Source organism: Rana temporaria, chromosome 10 (genome assembly GCF_905171775.1).
Source record: "Rana temporaria chromosome 10, aRanTem1.1, whole genome shotgun sequence".
Lineage (NCBI taxonomy): Eukaryota > Metazoa > Chordata > Amphibia > Anura > Ranidae > Rana > Rana temporaria.
In genome coordinates, this window is record NC_053498.1 from 5,581,488 (window position 1) to 5,597,954 (window position 16,467).

Consider the following 16,467-nt stretch of genomic DNA (forward strand, 5'->3'; position numbering starts at 1 on the left):
TGAACGTCACTGAAGGAATTCCCAGACTGTCAGTATCTCAGCATTGGCTTCTTGTAAACAAGTGGGGGCATAAAACGAGATGGGGGCGAGCCGTGACTGACATGTTTCGCTTTGTCAAAGTCCTTTGGACTTTGACAAAGCGTCTGGCACGCGAAACATGTCAGTCACGGCTCGCCCCCATCTCGTTTTATGCCCCCACTTGTTTACAAGAAGCCAATGCTGAGATACTGACAGTCTGGGAATTCCTTCAGTGACGTTCAGCATGTTGATTCTACTGCTCGGCTATCTCTTCCACTGATTGGCCCCTGGAGTCACATGACCCTTGAGGGATAGAGTCCGGACTTCATTCCCTTCCCCTTCATGTGACGCAGCGGTGATTCCACCCCTCCCTCCTCGCTTCTGATTGACGCGGTGGCGTCCTTGTATTGGCACGGTGGTTCCCATCCAGGATCTCCCTTACTGCCCTCCGTTGCGAGGAGTGATCCCGCCTCCATCGGCCGCCCTGTTGGATTAGAACTATAGCCATTTCTCCCTCGGCAGGTGAATATCATCTTTGATCACTCCCAGCGTGGATGCTGTCTCCCCGCTGTGTGTTTTTCTTCTCCCTGCTTAGAGGTTTACTAACGGCCGTACCACCTTCATATACTACAGAAGTGTACTTTGGTTGGAAGCTTTCTCCCAGCAGTGATTTCAGGTTGCTATCCCACCATCACCTTATGGTTATTGTTCAAGTGTTTGGGGACTTTGCAATAGATTCGCTTGTATAAACTTTCTGCCTAGTGTGCAGTTTTTTATTTATATTTTTAGTTCATGTGTATTTTTTGCAATACTTTAAAGACTATAAAGTGATTCGTACTCCATCCTCGAGCGCTGTATTTTTTGTTACAGACACACAATATACATACACAGTATACACACACATACAGTATACACACAATATACATACACAGTATACACACACATACAGTATATATACACAGTATAAACACACATACAGTATACATACACAGTAAACACACACATACAGTATACAAGCACAGACACACAATATACATACACAGTATACACACACATACAGTATATATACACAGTATACACACACATACAGTATACATACACAGTAAACACACACATACAGTATACAAGCACAGACACACAATATACATACACAGTATACACACACATACAGTATATATACACAGAATACACACACATACAGTATACATACACATACAGTATACATACACAGTATACACAAACACACAATATACACACACAGTATACACACGCATACAGTATACATACACAGTATACACACACATACAGTATACATACACAGTATACACACACATACAGTATACATACACAGTATACACAAACACACAATATACACACACAGTATACACACGCATACAGTATACATACACAGTATACACACACATACAGTATACATACACAGTATACACACACATACAGTATACATACACAGTATACACACACATACAGTATACAAGCACAGACACACAATATACATACACAGTATACACACACATACAGTATATATACACAAACACACAATATACACACACAGTATACACACGCATACAGTATACATACACAGTATACACACACATACAGTATACATACACAGTATACACACACATACAGTATACATACACAGTATACACACACATACAGTATACAAGCACAGACACACAATATACATACACAGTATACACACACATACAGTATATATACACAAACACACAATATACACACACAGTATACACACGCATACAGTATACATACACAGTATACACACACATACAGTATACATACACAGTATACACACACATACAGTATACATACACAGTATACACACACAGACACACAATATACATACACAGCATACACACACAGACACACAGTATACATACACAGTATACACACACATACAGTATACACACAGACACACAATATACATACACAGTATACACACACAGTATACACACACATACAGTATACATACACAATACATACACAGTATACACACACACAAACAGTATACATACACACAGAATACACATACACACACTGAAAAGGTACTGGAGAGGCGGGGCAGCAATAATCTTGGGATTTACTGTGGCTGGCAACCCTGATGGGGCATGGGGCCCTCGGGCAGTGCCCAAGTGCCCGAATGGTCAGTCCGCCCCTGTATGGGAGTGTAAAAAGCTACAACCCCCCTTTAGGGTAACAGAAATTTGACGTCTATATCTGTGCAGGAGGAACCGCGTAGTGAGTCTGTGGCGGGTGTTCGCCGGGGGCGTGTCACAGAGCTCCTCCCAGGGGTACCAACTGGGAGTGAAGGGCGTTGTGTACCACGCTGGCTACTTACCTTTCTTCTACCCGGACAGTGAAGAGAACAGCAATGACATAGCGCTGGTGCACCTCCTGACCCCCTTCACTCTCACAGGTACCTTTCATTTGTTTTATTGTATTTATTGTCTTTTCTACATCAATATAGTTTTTATATTAACGCCGGGATTGGTTTTCACCAGAATACGTGCAGCCGGTTTGCCTTCCGGCCCTGGGCCAGCAGATCACAGACGGGAAGATTTGTACCGTCACCGGATGGGGCAACACCCAGTACTATGGTGAGTATCCTCTGCCAGATCCACCCCCCCCTCCCCCGATAATGGAAACGCGACTTTCACATCGCAAAACGTTTCTTCTCAGGCCAACAGTCAGAAATCCTGCAGGAGGCATCGGTGCCGATCATCAGCGGATCGGTGTGCAACCAGCCGGAATACTACGACAACCAGATCACCGGGAAGATGTTCTGCGCGGGATACGCAGAAGGCGGGATTGACGCTTGCCAGGTGATTGGTGGGGGGATTGATGAGACCTACACATGAAGACGCCGTTATTAATCCATCGGAGTATAAAAGGGGCTTACGGTAGAAAGTTTCCGCCTCAGTAATGTCCGTCGGTTTCGGTCAGAGATATCCGTCTCTTCAGTTGCCATGTCTGTGTTCTTTCTGCAGGGTGACAGCGGCGGCCCCTTCGTGTGTGAGGACACCATCTCCCGCACCTCAAGATGGCGGCTGTGCGGCATTGTCAGCTGGGGAATAGGCTGCGCTCTTCCAAACAAGCCCGGGGTGTACGCTAAAGTGGATCAGTACCAGAGCTGGATTTACAGAGCCATGAAGGTGGGTGACCAATTTCCGCAAGATAAAAAATAATGGAAATAAAATTAAAATTGAAAAGAAAAAACAACTCCCAATCCCAATTTTCTCCCCTCTCTCCGCTCCCTTTCTCTCTTTTCCCCTCTCCCCTCTCTCCCTTTCCCATTTTCCCTCTTTCCTTTCCTCTCTCCCTTTCCAGTTTCCCCTCTCCCCTCTCTCCCTTTCCCATTTTCCCTCTTTCCTTTCCTCTCTCCCTTTCCCGTTTCCCCTCTCCCCCTCTCTACTATTACCATTTTCCCTCTCCCTCCCTCTCTCCCATTCCCGTTTCCCCTCCCCCTCTCTTTGTTTCCCCCTCCCTCTTTCCCTCTCCCTCTTTTCTTCCCTCTCCCCTCTCTTCCATTCCTGTTTTCCCTCTCCCCCTCTCCTTCTCCCCCTTTCCTTCCCTCTCCCCCCTCTCTCCCCTCTCCCCCCTCTCCCTCTCTCACTTTCCCATTTTTCCTCTCGCTGTTTTTCTCTCCCCCTTTCCTTTCCTCTCTCCCTTTCCCGTGTTCCCCTCTCCCCTCTCTCCCTTTCTTATTTTTGCTCCCCCACTTTCTCTCTGTCCCTTTCCCATTTTGCATCACCCACTCCCCCTAGGTCCCTCTCTTCTTTTCCCGTTTTCCTCTCCTCCTCTTTCCCTCTCTCTCTTTCCCACTTTCCCTCTGCCCCTTTCCTTCTCCCTCTTTCCCTCTACCCTTCTCATTTCCCTCACCCCTCTTTTTCCTTTTCCCTCTACCCCTTATTCCCTCTTGCCCTTTCCCATTTTCCCTCTCCCACTTCCCCCGTGACCCTCTGTTCTTTTCTCATTTTCCTCTCCCTCTATTTCCCTCTCTCCCTTTCCCATTTTGCCTCTCCCTCTTTACTTCCCTCTCCTCCTCTCTCCCTTTCCTATTTTACCTCTCCCCCTTACCCTCTCTCCTTCTCATTTTCCCTCTCCCTCTTTCTCATTTTCCCTCCCCCTCTCTTTCCCTCTCTCCTTTTCCCATTTCTCTCTCCATCTCCCTCTCTCTCCCTTTCCCTCTCCATATTTCCTTTCCTCTCCCCCTCTCTCCCTTTGCCATTTTCCCTCTCCCTTTCCAATTTTCCCTCTCGCTGTTTCCCTCTCCCTCTTTCCTTCCCTCTCCCCCTTTCCCATTTCCCCTCTTTTCCTCTCTCCCTTTCCTGTTTTCCCTCTACTTCTCTGTCCCATTTTCGCTCCCCCTCTTTTCCTCTCTCTCTGCCCCTCTTTCCTTCTCTCTCTCCCTTTCCCATTTTGCCTCTCCCACTCTCCCTATGTCCCTCTCTTCTTTTCCCCGTTTTCCTCTCCTCATCTTTCCCTCTCTCTATTTCCCATTTTCCCTCTGCCCCTTTCCTTCTCTTCCTCTGTCCCTCACCCCTTCTCTCCCTTTCCCTCTTTCCTTCTCTCTTTCCCTCTCCCTCCCTTTCCTATTTTCCCTTCTCCTTCTTTCCCCTCTCACTTTTCCGTTTTCCATTGTCCCCTTTCCCCCCTCCCCATCATTCCCTTCCCCCCTCTCTCTCTCCCCTCCCCCCCCCTCTTTCTCTCTCTCTCTATATATATATATATATATATATATATAAATATTTAATCTTTTTTTTTTAGACCAAAGGAGACGCCACGGGGATCACGGAGATGCAATGATGAAGGACACCCGCCAACAATGGAATGGCTGGATCTCTGCCGGACCCGACCCGCGGTAGCGGCAGCGACTGGCGGATCTCGCGTCTTTGTTGTTGCCACGTTTATAATCGCCATTATATAAGGATTTAAAAGAAATACGCTGCTACAATGTTATTATTCTGGTCATGAGCCACTCAGGAGTCTGACAACCCCGACGATCCGGGGACAACCGACCCGAGGAGTGGAAGGAAAACTCCCCCCTTCCCTCCAAATCCTCCAATCCACTGCTGTATTCATTCTGGTAATCCGGGAAGATATTTCGCCTTCTCCTTTCCTCTTTCGCCTTTCCAGGATTGAACTGTGTACCGCATCTCACCGGTGACTTTGAAGAGCGCGCATGCCCAGTGACTGAAAAAAGCCACATTGCAGGGCCGGGACAAAGGGGGGGAGGGGCAGGAGGGGAAGCTGCCCCGGGGCGCACGCAGACGAGCAAGGGAGAAAATAACAGATGCAGGGTGGTACAGTGGTGGGGGGTGCAATTCTGGATCCTTGCCCTGAGCACTGCTACTGCCACTTTGTACACGGAAAATAGCGGGAGAAGGGTCGGTTGTCGGCTTCCACATCGGACCGGGGAAGAAACACTGAGCGGGCGCGTCTACTGATATGTGAATTTTAAATATCTCGCCGAAAGGGACAATAAAATCTACTCTGAAACAAAATATCCAAGTTTTGGCTGGAGCTTGGCTTCAGGGATGGACTGACCATTGGTACTGCAGGGAGTTTCCCGGTGGGCTGATGGCTCAGTGGGCCGGCTTCAGTGACAGCGGGCCGCCGCCCCCCCCCCCCCTCCGCTCCTCTGTCTCTCCCTTCCCACAGCACTCGCCTCCTTTCGCTCCCCGCAGCGCTCACCTGGGGGGGAACAGAGAAGCAGGGAGAGGACCAGAGGAGCATGGGGGAGGACCAGAGGAGCATGGGGGAGGGGACAGACAGCTGACTCAACAGCTATGGCCTGGGAGTTTCTCACTTCTGCCTAATCTTGTCCCATAAAGGGGGGGCACTGAACTGATTCTTCCCCCCCCCCGGGTGAAATAATGTCTAGCTTCCCCACTGGTACTTCCTATAAGAGGACCAGTACCAGCTGTTCTACTCTAATAAAGTAGAACGGCTAGTGGCTAGTGAAGGGGGAGAGGGGGTGCGGGTGGCCGAGGGGGGGGGGGGGGGGGGGGGTTGTCCGGCCACCATGGGAGAGACCTGTCAAAGTGGGCCAGTCTGGATGAAGTCCAGGGCCAAATTTTTGTCCCAGTCCAGCCCTGCACTGCGGAGGAAATAGCTTGCTGCCAATACAGACCTCCTTCTGAAAAATGCCAACTGCCTGGCTGATATGTTAATCCTCTGGCTCAATGCTTTGAACTCGTGAATACTTGTAGCGGCGCACTTACTTACTCAACTTATTGTGTCTAAAACCCCATCCTTGAGCTCCAGTCGGCGACTTTGCCTAGGCTAAGATGGTATCGTCAGTCTGCTGCAGGCGAGAGCAAGCATTTCCTCAGTCTCCCCTCCTCCCCCCCCCCCACAGTGATCCGACTGCAACATTGTAACTTTATAGCGAGCTAAGAGGGGTGCAGCAGAGGTTTGATCTGCGTCAGACACGTGACTTTGTCGACATCCCGGTCCGGGAAGTAAATGGTGACCCTGGATGATGCCTGAGCAAAGATGGTGCTGTCCTTCGGAAAAAAAATAAAGCAGATGAAGGCATTGTTGGGTGGGGGGGGGGGGGGGCTGTGATAAATAATAAATACTTGTAATTTTTACACTGACACCTTACTATGCATACTGCACTTCATAATATATCTGATGACAGGTCCACTTTAAGCTCCAGCTAAATCTTATATCCGAGACCAGAACCTGAAGACGTGAGCCTCAGTGTGAGGGGGGGGGGGGGCTTTGTATATTGTCAAAAGTATTGGGACACCTGCCTTTACACCAGCTGTTGTCCCATGAGGCATAGCAAGACTCTGACAGCCACAAGCATGACACCCAGAGGCATGATGGGACTTGTAGTTTTGCAACAGCTGGAGGTCCGCTAATTGCACATCCCTGCTTTACGTGAACTTTAATGGCATCCCAGTCTTAGTCCGTAGGGTTCAATGTTGAGTTGGCCCCGCCCTTTGCAGCTATAACAGCTTCACCTCTTCTGGGAAGGCCGTCCACAAGGTTTATTGTATTGGTTTTAGAATCTATGTGCTAATGAACTTGTTGGACTGGTTCAAACAGCTCAGAGCACAGGAAAGATTATTATTATTATTATTATTATTATTATTATTTTGCATGTAATATTAAATTTGCACAGGGTTATAATTTGAACAAATGGTTCAATATTGAACCCTATGGACTAATAGCTGGATTCAAGTAGCCCGCGCATCTTTGAGGAGGCGTAGCGTATCGTATTTACACTACGCCGCCGTAAGTTAGCTAGGCAAGTGCTGTATTCACAAAGTACTTGCCTCCTAACTTACGGCAGCGTAGCGTAAATGTGGCCGCCGTAAGCGCGCCTAATTCAAATGAGGATGAGGGGGCGTGTTTTATGTAAATTACTTGTGACCCGACGTGATTGATGTTTTTTTTACGAACGGCGCATGCGCCATCCGTGTACATATCCCAGTGTGCATTGCTCCAAAGTACGCCGCAAGGACGTATTGGTTTCGACGCGGACGTAAATTCCGTCCAGCCCCATTCACGGACGACTTACACAAACGACGTAAAAAATTTCAAATTTCGACGCGGGAACGCCGGCCATACTTAACATTGGCTAGGCCAGCTATTTGATGGAATAACTTTAACGCCTTACGTAAACGGCGTATCTTTACTGCGACGGGCGCACGTATGTTTCGTGAATCGGCGTATCTAGGGATTTACGTATTCTACGCCGAACTCAACGGAAGCGCCACCTAGCGGCCAGCCTAAATATTGCACCCTAAGATACGACGGCGCAGGCCGTCGTATCTTAGCTAGGTTTAAGTGTATCTCAGTTTGAGAATACACTTCCGGACCGCCGCATGTACATATACGTCGGCAGAATGGCACGGACAGGCACATTGGCGTACCTGTACGTCCCTGCCTAGACGTGGGTCGGGGGTCCGATTGGGACCCCTCCCGGTACATGCGGCGGTTCTCGTGCCTTCAGGAGCGATCCGGGACGAGGGCGCGGCTATTCGTTTCTAGCCGCCCCCTCACGATCGCTCCCCAGAGCTGAAGAACGGGGAGAGCCGTATGTAAACACGGCTTCCCCGTGCTTCACTGTGGCGGCTGCAACGATCGAGTGATCCTTTTTATAAGGGAGACTCGATCGATGATGTCAGTCCTACAGCCACACCCCCCTACAGTTGTAAACACACACTAGGTGAACCCTAACTCCTACAGCGCCCCCTGTGGTTAACTCCCAAACTGCAATTGTCATTTTCACAATAAACAATGCAATTTAAATACATTTTTTGCTGTGAAAATGACAATGGTCCCAAAAATGTGTCAAAATTGTCCGAAGTGTCCGCCATAATGTCGCAGTCGCGAAAAAAATCACTGATCGCCGCCATTAGTAGTATATAAAAAAAAAAATAATAAAACTATCCCCTATTTTGTAAACGCTATAAATTTTGCGCAAACCAATCGATAAACGCTTATTGCGATATTTTTTTTACCAAAAATAGGTAGAAGAATACGTATCGGCCTAAACTGAGGAAAAAAAATATATATGTTTTTGGGGGATATTTATTATAGCAAAAAGTAAAAAATATAGCATTTTTTTAAAATTTGTCGCTCTATTTTTGTTTATAGCGCAAAAAATAAAAACCGCAGAGGCGATCAAATACCACCAAAAGAAAGCTCTATTTATGGGGAAAAAAGGACGCCAATTTTGTTTGGGAGCCGCGTCGCACGACCGCGCATTTGTCTGTTAAAGCGACGCAGTGCCGAATCGCAAAAACCCCTTGGGTCATTTAGCAGCATATTGGTCCGGTCCTTAAGTGGTTAAACTTACGACGGCGCAGATTCAGAGTTACGACGGCGTATCAACTGATACGCCGGCGTAAATCTTTCTGAATCCAGCTATAAGACTGGGATGCCATTAAAGTTCAGGTGTGTGTGTGTAAAGGCAGGCGTCCCAATACTTTTGACAATATACTGTATATGTGATGACAGGTCCACTTTAAGCTTCAGCTAAATCTTTATCCAAGCGCAGATTTATAACGTGAGCCTCGGTGTGAACGGGTCCTAATGAAAGGACTAAATCTTTATGCTCATTTGGGAGGGGCGGACCCATTAAGAAAGGGGGGGAGGGGTCTCTTTTGACGGTTTCTACCAATCAGCTTTGTACCAAAGATTTGTATAGATAGAAATATTTTATAGTATAAGATGTTAAGTGTTTTATTATAGAGAACTCCGATCTACTATCAGTTTTATTTAATAAAATAGTGAAAAGAAACTGATATGTTGTCAGCCAATCAGAAGAGGGCTGGCCAGCAGGCGGAGGATACATTGTAGCACATGATTGCTCTTTGCACTTCCTTCTATAGGCTAATAGTATCAATTTTTTTTTTTTAAAGAAATTAACATTGTTCTGGAATCAGGGAGGCGATACCAAGGCCGAGGGGTAAGCAGAAAAGGGCGGCTGCCTTCGGAGCCCTTTAGCAGGCAGGGGGCCCAAAAGTTGTAGGAGCTACAACAGTAGTTGTAAAGGGGGCCCCTGACATCACCAAAGGGGCAGATCCACATACATACGCTGCGCCCGGCGCAGATGTAAGATACGCTACGCCGCCGTAACTGGCTTGGCTTTGGTTTGAATCCTCAACGAATTTGCGCCGCAAGTTACGGTGGCGTAGTGTATCTCTCGCGGCGCGGAATTCAAATTGGGCGGGTAGGGGGCGTGTTTCATTTAAATGAAGCGCGTCCCCGCGCCGAACGAACTGCGCATGCGCCGGCCGTAAAAACTCCCAGTGTGCATTGCTCCAAATGACGTCGCAGGGACGTCATTGTTTTCAACGTGAACGTAAATGGCGTCCAGCCCCATCCACGGACGACTTACGCAAACGACGTAAAATTTTCAAAATTATACGCGGGAACGACGGCCATACTTTGAGTACGCCACCATATAGCAGGGGCAACTATATGCCGGAAAAAGCCAAACGGAAACGACGTAAACAAATGCGACGGCCGGTCGTACGTTCGTGGATCGTCGGAAATAGCTAATTTGCATACTCTACGCGGATTACGACAGGAATGCCACCTAGCGGACGCCGAAAAATTGCATCTAAGATCCGACGGCGTACGAAGACGTACGCCTGTCAGATCTAACACAGATGCCGTCGTATCTTGTTTTGTGGCTACCAAAACAAAGATACGACGCGCAAAATTTGAAATTACGCGGCGTCTCAAGAGATACGCCGCGTAATTTCTTTGAGGATCTGCCCCATAATGTTCAGTATATGTAATGCTGAGAGGAGTGCAGAGCTAATAGAGGGTGAGGACAGGATACATTGTTGGTTGGGGATATCCTGCAGAAGACAATATGAAACTATGGAGATGTTACATGAGACTAGTAGAGATCAACGCTATGGGACAAGGGGTAGGCAGGGGGGAAGGTGCCCTGAGCCCAGCGGAACATGGGGGGGGGGGCAGAGAATGGAAAAAGCTTTTCTACGGCATGCATTAACAAGAGGGGAAGGGCAGGTTTACATCCTTGCCCTGGACTGCTGAGGTCTGAGCAGGACAAGGGGTGGGCAGGAGGTGCGGCTGCCCTGGGCACTGTGGTAGCATGTGAGCTGGGGGGGTGCCACATGGAGATGGGGGGGGGTGGGGATTTGTGTTGGGAGGAGGAATATGGGGCACAACAGGAGATAGGATATGTTCTTGGAGGGGAAATTTGGGGTGTGTGCTTGGAGTGGTGATTTAGGGGGATTTGTGCTGGGAGGGAGGATGGGGGGAAAGAGGATTTGTGCTAGGAAGGGGGATTTGGGGGTTTTGTGCTTGAAGAGGTGACATGGTAGGGGGATTTGTGCTAGTAGGGATGATTTGGGGGTATCTGTGCTAGGAGAAGAGACGGGGGGGGGGGATTTCTGTTGGGAGGGGGATTTGGAGTGGGGGAAAGAGAATGTGTTCTCAGAGAGGAAATTTAAGGGGTAGAGTATCTGTTCTAGGAGGGGTGGGTAGGGGTGGAGAAAATGGATGGTCCTCAGGGGTGGGTAAGGGGTGGAGAGAAAATGGATGGTACCCAGGGGTGGGTAAGGGGTATTGAGAAAATGGATGGTCCTTAAGGGTGGGTAAGGGGTGGAGAGAAAATTGATGGTCCCCAGGGGTGGGTAAGGGGTAGAGAGAAAATTGATGGTCCTTGGGGGTGGAGAAAATGGATAGTCCTCAGGGGTGGGTAAGGGGTAGAGAGAAAATGGATGGTCCTCAGGGGTGGGTAGGGGGTAGAGAAAATGGATAGTCCTCAGGGATGGGTAAGGGGTAGAGAGAAAATGGATGGTCCTTGGGGGTGTGTAGGGGGTGGAGAAAATGTATAGTCCTCAGGGGTGGGTAAGGGGTAGAGAGAAAATGGATGGTCCTTGGGGGTGGGTAGGGGGTGGAGATAATGGATAGTCCTCAGGGGTGGGTAAGGGGTAGAGAGAAAATGGATGGTCCTCAGGGGTGGGTAAGGGGTAGAGAGAAAATAGATGATCCTCATGGGTGGGTGGGAGGTGGAGAAAATGGATGGTCCTTGGGGGTGGGTAGGGGGGTGGAGAAAATGGATAGTCCTCAGGGGTGGGTAAGGGGTAGAGAAAAAATGGATGGTCCTCAGGGGTGGGTAGGGGGTGGAGAAAATGGATGGTCCTCAGGGGTGGGTAATGGGTGGAGAAAATGGATAATCCACAGGGGTGGGTAAGTGGTAGAGAGAAAATGGATGGTCCTCAGGGGTGAGTAAGTGGTGGAGAGAAAATGGTTGATCCTCAGGGGTGGGTAGGAGGTGGAGAAAATTATGGTCCTCAGGGGTGGGTAGGGGGTGGAGAAAATGGATAGTCCTCAAGGGTGGGTAAGGGGTAGAGAGAAAATGGATGGTCCTCAGGGGTGGGTAGGGGGTGGAGAAAATGGATGTTCCTCAGGGGTGGGTAGGGGGTGGAGAAAATGGATGTTCCTCAGGGGTGGGTAGGGGTGGAGAAAATGGATGATCCTCAGGGGTGGGTAGGAGGTGGAGAAAATTATGGTCCTCATGGGTGGGTAGGGGGTGGAGAAAATGGATAGTCCTCAGGGGTGGGTAAGGGGTAGAGAGAAAATAGATGGATGGTCCTCAGGGGTGGGTAGGGGGTGGAGAAAATGGATGGTCCTCATGGGTGGGTGGGAGGTGGAGAAAATGGATGGTCCTTGGGGGTGGGTAGGGGGGTGGAGAAAATGGATAGTCCTCAGGGGTGGGTAAGGGGTAGAGAAAAAATGGATGGTCCTCAGGGGTGGGTAGGGGGTGGAGAAAATGGATGGTCCTCAGGGGTGGGTAATGGGTGGAGAAAATGGATAATCCACAGGGGTGGGTAAGTGGTAGAGAGAAAATGGATGGTCCTCAGGGGTGAGTAAGTGGTGGAGAGAAAATGGTTGATCCTCAGGGGTGGGTAGGAGGTGGAGAAAATTATGGTCCTCAGGGGTGGGTAGGGGGTGGAGAAAATGGATAGTCCTCAAGGGTGGGTAAGGGGTAGAGAGAAAATGGATGGTCCTCAGGGGTGGGTAGGGGGTGGAGAAAATGGATGTTCCTCAGGGGTGGGTAGGGGGTGGAGAAAATGGATGTTCCTCAGGGGTGGGTAGGGGTGGAGAAAATGGATGATCCTCAGGGGTGGGTAGGAGGTGGAGAAAATTATGGTCCTCATGGGTGGGTAGGGGGTGGAGAAAATGGATAGTCCTCAGGGGTGGGTAAGGGGTAGAGAGAAAATAGATGGATGGTCCTCAGGGGTGGGTAGGGGGTGGAGAAAATGGATGGTCCTCAGGGGTGGGTAATGGGTGGAGAAAATGGATGGTCCTCAGGGGTGGGTAGGGGGTGGAGAGAAAATAGATGGTCTTCAGGAGTAGGTAGGGGGTGGAGAAAATGGATGGGCCTCAGGGGTGGGTAGGGGGTGGAGAGAAAATAGATGGTCTTCAGGAGTAGGTAGGGGGTGGAGAAAATGGATGGGCCTCAGGGGTGGAGAGAAAATAGATGGTCCTCAGGGGTGGGTAGGGGTGGAGAGAAAATAGATGGGCCTCAGGGGTGGGTAAGGGGTGGAGAAACACTTTGCTCCCGTAAATCCATTTCCATATTTGTTAAACTGCAGAGAATTTCCACCAATCATTCATACGGAACGTACGGAAACACGTCTGTCCTCTCTGTAAACTGTCTGTATGAAATGTCTAATAAATGTACAGTTTTAAAAAATGACCCTGGATCTTTTTTTCCTTCTCCTCAAACATTCCTCATAAGAAAACAAGGTGTGAATGGGGAGCAGGTGTGATAAATTTGGTGTTATCGCTCTCACTCTCTCATACTGGTCACTGGAAGGACAACATGGCCCCTCATGGCAAAGACCTCTCTGAGGATCTGATATAAAGAATTGTGTCTCTACATAAAGATGGCCGAGGCTGTTAGAACATTGCCAAGACCCTGAAACTGAGACAAGACCACCCAGCGGTATAACAGGACGGGTTCCCCTCCCCCTGCCTCGCCATGGTCCACCAGAGAAGTTGAGGTCACGTGCTCAGCGTCATATCCAGAGGTCGTCTTTGGGAAATAGACGAGTGCTGCCAGCATTGCTGCAGAGGTTGAAGGGGTAGGGGGAGGGTCAGTCTGTCAGTGCTCAGACCATACGCCGCACACTGCATCAAATTGGTCTGCAATTAATTAATTAATAATAATTTTAAAAATAAATTGGTCTGCATGGCTGTCATCCCAGAAGGAAGCCTCTTCTAAAGATGATGCACAAGAAAGAGCCGCACACAGTTTGCTGAAGACAAGCAGACTAAGGACATGGATTACTGGAACCGTGTCCTGTGGTCTGATGAGACAAGATAAACTAATTTGGTGTCAGATGGTGTCAGGCGTGTGGGGGGGGGGAGGGGCCAGGTGAGGAGGACAAAGACAAGTGTGTCTTCCCTACAGTCAGGCATGGTGGGGGGAGGGTCATGGTCTAGTGCTGCCGGCACTGGAGGGAGCTACAGATCATTGAGGGAACCATGAATGCCAACATGTACTGTGAGATACTGAAGCAGAGCATGATCCCCTCCCTTCAGAGACTGGGCCGCAGGGTAGTATTCCAACATGATAACCACCCCATACACACCTCCAAGACCACCACTGCCTTGCTAAAGAAGCTGAGGGTAAAGGACTGGCCAAGCATGTCTCCAGACCCTATTGGGCATCTGTGGGACGTCCTCAAACGGAAGGTGGAGGAGCGCAAGATCTCTTTTGATGTGAAAATCCCGAGATTTTAGCTGCCCCGCCTCTGCACTGCCTCCTGGCGTGGTGGCCATCTGTAAGCCCGGGGGCCCCATAATCTTCTATTGCCCGGGGGCCCCCATGAGTTGTCAGTTCGCCCCTGTTAACACGTGCATGGTATATTTATGGCCATTTTTTATATAGATTTGTGGTGGAATAGCACAAGGTGATATTTATAGGTGTTAATAACCGCAATGATTGCGCATGATTAGGTGGATGTAGGTCACCCACCAGGGTAGCGCAATCCATATATTATATCAATTAAAAAATATATATATAATGTTTGGGGGGGTTCTAAGTAATTTTTTAACAAAAAATAAATAAAAAATACAGATTTTTTAACCGCTTAACGACCGCCGCATGTACATATACGTCGGCAGAATGGCACGAACATGCAGAACGACGTGCCCGCACGTCGCTGCCTAGACGTGGGTTGGGGGTCCGATCGGGACCCCCCCCCCCCCCCCCGGGAAAATACGGCGGTCGGTAAGCCTCTGGGAGCGATCCGGGACGACGGCGCGGCTATTCGTTTCTAGCCGCCCCGTCGCGATCGCCCCCCGGAGCTGAAGAACGGGGAGAGCCGTATGTAAACACGGCTTCCCCGTGCTTCACTGTGGCGGCTGCATCGATCGAGTGATCCCTTTTATAGGGAGACTCGATCGATGACGTCAGACCTACAGCCACACCCCCCTACAGTTGTAAACACACACTAGGTGAACCCTAACTCCTACAGCGCCCCCTGTGGTTAACTCCCAAATTGCAACTGTCATTTTCACAATAAAGAATGCAATTTAAATGCATTTTTTGCTGTGAAAATGACAATGGTCCCAAAAATGTGTCAAAATTGTCCGAAGTGTCCGCCATAATGTCGCAGTCACGAAAAAAATCGCTGATCGCCGCCATTAGTAGTAAAAAAATAATAATTAATAAAAATGCAGTAAAACTATCCCCTATTTTGTAAACGCTGTAAATTTTGCGCAAACCAACCGATAAACGCTTATTGCGATTTTTTTTACCAAAAATAAGTAGAAGAATACGTATCGGCCTAAACTGAGGGAAAAAAAACGTTTTTTTATATATTTTTGGGGGATATTTATTATAGCAAAAGGTAAAAAATATTGAATTTTTTTCAAAATTGTCGCTCTATTTTTGTTTATAGCGCAAAAAATAAAAAACGTAGAGGTGATCAAATACCACCAAAAGAAAGCTCTATTTGACCGTGCAATTACCAGTTAAAGCAGCGCAGTGCCAAATTGTAAAAACACCTCTGGGCATTTAGCTGCATATTGGTCCGGGGCTTAAGTGGTTAACTTGTAAGCAACAAATGTCAGAAATAGGCTCAGGCATGAATGGGTTAAAATTCCCAATTCTGCTCATCGATAACTTTAAATTAATAAAAAAAAAAGTAAAACAGAAAATAAATATATTTTCTCGGTCAAAATTAAAATCTCGGGGTGGAGGATTTACCGGTAATTACATGAAGCGACCAGCAGAGGTCACTATTCACTCTCTGATAGACATACAGGACACTGACATCCTCAGAGCCCGGATAGCTCAGTCGGTAGAGCATCAGACTTTTAATCTGAGGGTCCAGGGTTCAAGTCCCTGTTCGGGCGATAGACTTTTATCAATAGTGCGCAAAAAAATAAATAAAAAATCTGTGGTCCAATCAATGGGCTGGCTATAATAAGATAAACAAATCTTTAAGTAGACATTAAAATGCCATCAACTTGGCCACACACGTTACAATCTCTGCACACGGGGCCGCCATCATGAATTATGGGGCCCCTTGCACAGCTCTTGATTGGATAGATCCATACACTGCTTTCTCCTTGCCTTCTGATGACACGCCCCCTGCACAGCTCTTGATTGGATAGATCCATACACTGCTTTCTCCTTGCCTCCTGATGACACGCCCCCTGCACAGCTCTTGATTGGGATAGATCCATACACTGCTTTCTCCTTGCCTCCTGATGACACGCCCCCTGCACAGCTCTTGATTGGGAAGATCCATACACTGCTTTCTCCTTGCCTCCTGATGACACGCCCCCTGCACAGCTCTTGATTGGGAAGATCCATACACTGCTTTCTCCTTGCCTCCTGATGACACGCCCCCTGCACAGCTCTTGATTGGGATAGATCCATACACT

General features: G+C 48.4%; 1 protein-coding gene and 1 non-coding gene across 4 annotated transcripts in view; both read left to right on the forward strand.

Annotated features, from left to right (window-relative positions):
• The window catches only part of HPN (hepsin), a 36,436-nt gene extending 30,875 nt beyond the window's left edge, over positions 1 to 5,561 (forward strand). For all 3 annotated transcript variants that reach the window (XM_040327079.1, XM_040327077.1, XM_040327078.1), the window contains exons 10-14: positions 2,283 to 2,473; positions 2,559 to 2,654; positions 2,737 to 2,879; positions 3,045 to 3,209; positions 4,825 to 5,561. In XM_040327079.1, coding sequence (XP_040183013.1) covers positions 2,283 to 2,473; positions 2,559 to 2,654; positions 2,737 to 2,879; positions 3,045 to 3,209; positions 4,825 to 4,863 — 634 coding nt within the window. In that variant the 3' untranslated portion in view covers positions 4,864 to 5,561. The remainder of the gene's footprint in view (positions 1 to 2,282; positions 2,474 to 2,558; positions 2,655 to 2,736; positions 2,880 to 3,044; positions 3,210 to 4,824) is intronic.
• Positions 5,562 to 15,860: 10,299 nt separating this feature from the next.
• On the forward strand, positions 15,861 to 15,933 carry TRNAK-UUU. The gene has a single exon. It is a non-coding gene; the product is annotated as a tRNA-Lys (tRNA).
• Positions 15,934 to 16,467: the final 534 nt, after the last annotated feature.